The 6,836-nt window shown below is 46.1% G+C and overlaps 1 protein-coding gene across 1 annotated transcript; it reads left to right on the top strand.

Moving 5' to 3' along the window:
- The first annotated feature begins 227 nt into the window (after window positions 1–227).
- Window positions 228–5,936, top strand: CCR3 (C-C motif chemokine receptor 3). The gene is made up of 2 exons (XM_016141252.2): window positions 228–337; window positions 3,782–5,936. Exon 2 carries the CDS (start codon window positions 3,793–3,795, stop codon window positions 4,870–4,872), a length of 1,080 nt encoding a protein of 359 aa, XP_015996738.2. The 5' UTR covers window positions 228–337; window positions 3,782–3,792; the 3' UTR covers window positions 4,873–5,936.
- Window positions 5,937–6,836: the final 900 nt, after the last annotated feature.

A 6,836-nucleotide genomic window follows, 5' to 3' on the forward strand; every position in this document is an offset into this window, starting at 1 on the left:
CTCCCCATAGGTCAAAGCAACGCTTATTCGAAAATTATTCTTCCTTTCCCCCCAAACAAGAAATGCCAAATGAATGCAGGAACCCAGAGAAAGCCAAACATCAGCAGTGCGCATCTCAGGAATTACTCAACTCAGTGTTTAGTGTAGAAAACAAGAACTGCTCCAAACTTGATATCTTTCTGAAAATTTGCAAAATCTTAGATGCTAGCCTATTCAAAAGAGGAAGCTGGGATATTTACCACCTCACTGATGTCTCTGAGTAGATGCTGTCTCCTCTTCATCAGCGACAAGACCTGAGCTATCCCCGGATGCACAGAGGACTTTGCTAAATTAACAGGTATCCTTCGTCTTCTTTTTATTTGCATCTGAATGAGAACTTATTAAATGCAATAGACGTGGTTTACTTAGAAGAGACTTCCAGGTAGACCGTTAGGTTTCTAGGAAAAAGGAGATGGAGCAGGGGAAGAAGGGCAAGGGAAGAAGAGCCCAGGAGGGCTCTTGGATCAAGGAGGTGTGGGAGGGAGGTCCACCTTGATGTAGTAGGTCGTATGGCGCCAAAGTGGGAGAGTGTACTATGAAATATGTCCGTTTTCTTCTCTCTTTCTCCCATTTCTCCTTTCTTTCTCCCACTCGTACCATGATGTGTATCATATCATGGCGTATTTACCTCTTCCACTCATCCACATTGGCCTCTCATGCCTCTTCAGTCAAGATGCCCATAGCTTTGCCCACGCCGCCTTCCCTGTGCCTTCATAATCTCTCCGCTGCGGGGACCATGACCACGCCAAAGGAGTTACCCTTCGTGCTTTTGTGTTCATGGGTGTTGACTTGCTAGAAAGCCAGGGAAAACGTAGTTTGCCTATGTGTGTGTACATACATTTATCTGTTACATTTTTATGTATACATACATCTTTCAGGTTTTGATTGACTGATTTGGTGTCTTTTTGTCTGTGTTTGAAGGCAGAGACAGGAGGTTTTCCGGAGCTTCCGGGAAAGTCTGGATTGGCCAGAGAGGCACATAATCTGTTGCTTGGCAAGTGTTTCGAGGGAGGGCGGTAGGCATATGGAGGGTTTGGCACACAGAAGTGTCAGGAGTTGGACTGTGTCCATCGCTCTCATTAAAAAGGAGCGAAAGGTACATCGAACCATAGAGGCTGAGTAAAGTCTCCTGGGGGGAAAATCGTATGATTCAGTAAGACAAAAAGCAGAGATACTGATTAGAATAAAATAGGTAAAGGGCACAAAGAGAAAATGCACACATGCGCACACACACGTACACACATGCACACAAAAATATGAACGGATAATAATTACAGTTTAACAAGAAAAACTCTAGTAATTAAATAAATGTCAGTTACAATGATAATGACACTCCTTTGCCCATGTAATTGGCCAAATAATTTTTTTCTTTTAGCTTTGCTGAGACTGGTACCATCCCCTACTAGTACCAAGGGAATATACATCATTACACACTTTCTAGAAGCGATTTGGCCAAATGAATCAATAGCTGTAGGAATGTGATCATAGGCAGAAATAATGCTTTGGGAAATCTACTTTAAGGAATAATTTTTAAAAATGCAGTTTATCGTAGCATTATTTATCAAAGTGTAATTGAGAACGACATAATCACACCACAATCAGGCACTGATTAAATAATAATGAATATATACTATGTCGGAGTCATTACAAATTATATTGTCTCATAAATTTTAACCACATGGAACTAGGTACAGGATACAGAATTTAAAATATTGGAATACAAAATGATAAGCACGTGTGATATCAATTATAACACAATGATATGGAGAAAGGAGGCAATGGTTCTCTCTCCATGGCACAGGTGTGGTGAGAGTCCCAGGGGCCAGGGGTCATGCTGAGCACCTCCTGACCACGTTATTTGAACTACACACACGTACCTTCCTCATGAAAACAGATTCTTCATGATCATCTCTTTTAACTAAACAACATACCGGCTGCATACCAATACTAAAAATCAGCCACATTTGAAACACCTGCTCTTGAAATACAACGAATAAATCTAATTTTTGAACAAGGAAGTTGGTAAGAATATCTAAAATCATGTAGCAGGTGGTTGAAACCAAGCTGCCTTAGATGAACTGACCTCAGTCAAACAATGGGGTATAACCTTTGCTCTAGCAACTGATAAGAATGATCGGTTGCCGTGGAAGCCCGTGTGCTTGCCGCCCTGACATGCAAATGCTGGGATGTGTCTGCAGCTGGGAAGGTGATCGCATTTACTCATGATTTTGACCTTGAGGGATTCTCGTATACACCCAGGGAAGGAGCTTACTGGCTCACGAGGCAGCTCATTCTTCTCCTGCACAACTCGGTGGTTCTCAACTAGTTCTCCATGCGTGACGGGGTGCACCTTTTTGCTATGGCTTCAAATTTCTGCTGTCTAGAAACTCTACTTCCTCTTCCACAGGAAAAGCGATCACATCATAGACTTGTCTATCTCAAGGGACCTTAAAAATTACCTAATCCAATATCTCAATTAAAAAATTTTAAAAGCTTTGGTCCAGAATGAAGATAAATACTAACGCCCACCTGCAAAAAAAAACAAAACAAAACAAAACAAAAAAAAAACTAAAATGGAAAATTAATCTGAAGACTTTTAGTTTTCATGTAAAACATTTCGGGTTCCGCCAACGACGGCTGATGTTTCCGGGCCTTTATCATCCGAGCCTGTTCTGTGCTCCATGTTGATATTAACCTTTCAAAATGTGGTAGCTGGAACAGAACAGAGCATTTCCAAGGAATCGTCTGAAGAGTGGAAAGCGGCGTAAAAATCATTCTACTTCGTCCCTCTACCCATTGAGGAGACGTTTAGTAAGCAGCTAGCATTCGTTAGGTGTCATACTGGGCACTAGCCCTGCGCTGTCCAATATGGTGGCTACTTGCCACCTGTGGCTATTTAAATTTAAATTTAAATAAAATGAAAAGTTCGGTTCCTGAATAGCACTAGTCACATTTCAAGAGCTCAACAGCCACGGGGCTAATGGCTGCTTTATCGGACAGTACAAGTACCAAACATTTCCATCACTGCGCAAGGTTCTACTGGACAGCAGCATCGGGGCCCGGAAAAGGGCCGCAGCATGCGCTGTGTGTAACTGGAGTGGTTACAGTGGTTCATTGTCGTTGCTACGTCATCAGAAGTTAAACTCAAAAATCATTGCATTTGAATCTGGTCATGAGAGAATTGGACACAGATACTAAAGATTGCTAAATTTATTCAAGGTTCAATTTCCCCATTACCTATGATAAACAGTACATTGTTATGGGGCTATGGAAGAGCTCATTATTTGTAATAATAATAATCACTGTTATTATTATAAGCATTTGGTGTTTAAATAGGTAAGATGTTTTTGAAAGTCATATATAAACAGTGAAATGCAAAATGACTTAAAAGTTGCAATAATAATAATTATTATTATGTTATCAGTATCCAGCCTGTTTTCTCCAGTTTTGTATTTCTTCCTTCAAATGCTTTCAGAAGTCGACAGCCCCGTTCTTCACCACCATCCACAGTGCGTTTCTCTCATTTCGGATCTTGCTGACTTCCCAAACTTCAGGTCTTTCCCTTCGGACTCCTCCCCCACGGCAGCTCTGACATCCCTTGTGAAATCCATGCTGAAGAACCTTCCAATGAATAGGCCGTTTATCCTGTGTGGTTTTGTCGGGGAAATAGATACATCGGTCAGGATTCACAAAGGGTGATCGTGCCTAATTGTGGGGTCGTTTTTTTCTTCTTCTATCACAGGAACAGGAAAAATGGCAACCCCAATAGACAGGCCCGAGACCGAGGAAGCGGCCCTCTGGACCACATCCTACTACTATGATCCCTCAATTCCGTGTGAGAAAATCAACATCCAAGAGCTGGGGTCTCAGATGCTGCCGCCTCTGTACGCCCTGGTGTTCGGGGTTGGCCTGGTAGGCAATGTGATGGTGCTGCTGATCCTCACAAAATACAGGCGCCTCCGGATCCTGCCCAACATCTACTTGCTCAACTTGGCAGTCTCCGACTTGCTCTTTCTGTCGACCCTGCCATTCTGGATTTACTACGTCAAGTGGAACAACTGGGTTTTTGGCCACTGCATGTGCAAGTTGCTCTCCGGCCTCTATTTCATGGGCTTGTACGGGGAGTGTTTTTTCATCATCCTGCTGACCGTAGACCGGTACCTGGCCATCGTCCATGCCGTGTGTGCCCTGCGGTTCCGGACCGTCACTTTTGGGATCCTCAGCAGTGTCCTCACCTGGGTCTTGGTAGGGCTAGCTGCGCTCCCTGAGCTTGTCTTCCAGAAGTCCCAGGAGGATTCCGAGATGTTGTTCTGTAGTTCACTTTACCCGGAGGGCGAGGAAGACACCTGGAAACGGTTTCAGGCTGTCAGAGTCAATACGTTTTGTCTCGTGCTGCCTCTGCTCGTTATGGCCGTCTGCTACACCGGAATCATTAAAACGCTGATGAAATGCCCCAGTAAGAGGAAGGACAAGGCCATCCGGCTCATTTTTGTCATCATGGTGGTCTTTTTCCTTTTCTGGGCCCCCTACAACCTGGTTCTCTTTTTCAACACTTTTCAAAGCATCTTCTTTGAGATGAGCTGTGAGCAGAACAAACAGCTGGACGTGGCCCTCCAGGTGACAGAGGTGATCGCCTACACGCACTGCTGTGTCAACCCTGTGATCTACGCCTTCGTCGGCGAGAAGTTCCTGGGGTACCTTCGCCACTTCTTCCGCAGACAAGTGGCCCTGCGCCTGGGCAAATATATCCCCTTCCTTCTTACTGAGAAACTGGAGAGGACCAGCTCTGTATCCCCATCAACAGGGGAGCAGGAAGTCTCCGCTGTGTTTTAGGTCGGATGCAGAAAATCGCCTCAAGGCGCTGAGCAGATGCAGCAAGAACCTTAAGCCAATTGCATAGACCTCCGCCCAGTCCTTTGAACTTCTGGTGCGACACGGAAGGGCTCGAAGATGTTAAAACTCATACGAGATGGTGACTGTATTTCTACGTACCCCAGAGTCATTACCAGAGGTCCACAGCTGCGCAGTTTACTTATCATCCACCCTGAAAAGCAGAACTTTGCTTGATTCTCTGAAGTCACCTACATTTTAATGCACCCGAATGTCAGATAGTTACTATACGCCGCTACCAACAGATAAAATTTCTTATGTTTTAAATCTTAAATTCAGCCGGCTGTTGACATAAATGAGACATTTCACAAAACACAACAAATCAATTACATTACTGCTTAATGTGCCTGGCTCTTCCCTTGCTTGATGAAAAGGCTCTTTTTTTTATTGTTTTTTTTAAGTGTATGATATGTACATAAGGATGGGTCACACCTGTGCCGGATATTCTTAGGAGTGAATGGATTTCCTGTTCACACGGAACGACCACATTTTCCATGAGAGACTCAGGGAAAGAAGAGCAGCTTGGCATTTTCAGTACGAGAACGAAGGTCCTGCTCGCAGAAGTGTCTGGGCCCTGACATGTGCGGACGCTGTCCTCTCAAACGCCAGTGTCACCGTTCACCCAGCAGCTGCGTGTGACGTCGTACACACAGGATGCGCGAACATCGCTTCCGGCCAAGTGGAGGACACAAAAACGTGTAAGACGAGCCCAATCCTGTTCCCCAGGAAACCTTCCGTCTAGTTGGAGGTGGAAGACAAAAACGAATGGCTCCGGCACAAAGAGGAACACACTCGATACCGTGCCTGGGTCCGGAAGGGAGAGGCCATTTGCGGTTGGAACCAGAGGGAGGACTTCATGGAGGAAGGGGCTTTTCAGCAGGTCTATGAAAGAGGAGTAGGATTGGAAAGAGGGAGGATTCGGGGCGGTGCCTTCCAATGGAGTGCCCAATACGAAGGTGAGAGGGGAGGCCGCGAGCACGCGCGGATGGCGGGGTGCAGTGGGAGGACGGGGGTGAGCCAGGAATATCAGGCAAAGCATCCCTGGGCTCTGTCGGGAAGGCAAGGGGAGCCTGCGAAGGGTTTCGAGCAGGGGAGTTGAGCCATCCGCACAATGCCTCAGGAAGATAAATCTGGTAACACAAGGAGGGTGGAGTGGAGGCTCCAGAACCACGCAGCGAGGTGAGTGAGAGACGAGCGTGAGCGTGGACCCACGGGGGGCAGAGAGGAGAGGTGCCGGGAGCACCCAGGGAAGGATTTGGCCGAGAGACAGCGTAAAGAGCACCGGGAACAATGTATGTATGGTACATTGAAAAAAAAAATCTAAGAGCAAAACAAGGTGTATCACACGTAAAAAAATAAAATAAAATGGAAGGAGACGCACGTGTCTCTCGTTGCGCTGAGATGCCCCGACCGTCTCTGAGAGGCACAGAAGCTGTGACCCTGGCTGTCTCTGGGGAGGGACGCAGACGGAGGACAAGGAGGAGGAGGGCGGCCTTTCTCTGACGACCCTTTTGCGCCTTCGGATTGGGAGCGTGTTACCTATTCAAACAATAAATATAACTTAAGAATTATGTTTAAAATAAAAGACTAGTTTGTTGTTCCATTCTGGTATCCATCTCCTCGCCCACGAGGACATCCCGAGCATCCTGCCGTGAATGATCCCCACGACCTGGCTACGTCGCCTCGAAGGCCCCGCGTGGCCCACGTAGACTAGATTCTTGTAACATATTTAGGAGCCGGATGCTCAAAGTCTGCAAAATAGATTTGAAAGAGGAGGTTTGGGGGTGCAGCATGGGGGTGGTTACACTGCGTCGTCTTGGGGGACCACGTCCATTTCCCTCCGTTAGCTAACGCGTACTCAGGTTACCCGTGTTTGTCCGTTTGTCTGTCACTCATCACTCCCTCAC

The sequence above is a fragment of the Rousettus aegyptiacus genome, unplaced genomic scaffold (genome assembly GCF_014176215.1).
Source record: "Rousettus aegyptiacus isolate mRouAeg1 unplaced genomic scaffold, mRouAeg1.p scaffold_m13_p_4, whole genome shotgun sequence".
NCBI lineage: Eukaryota > Metazoa > Chordata > Mammalia > Chiroptera > Pteropodidae > Rousettus > Rousettus aegyptiacus.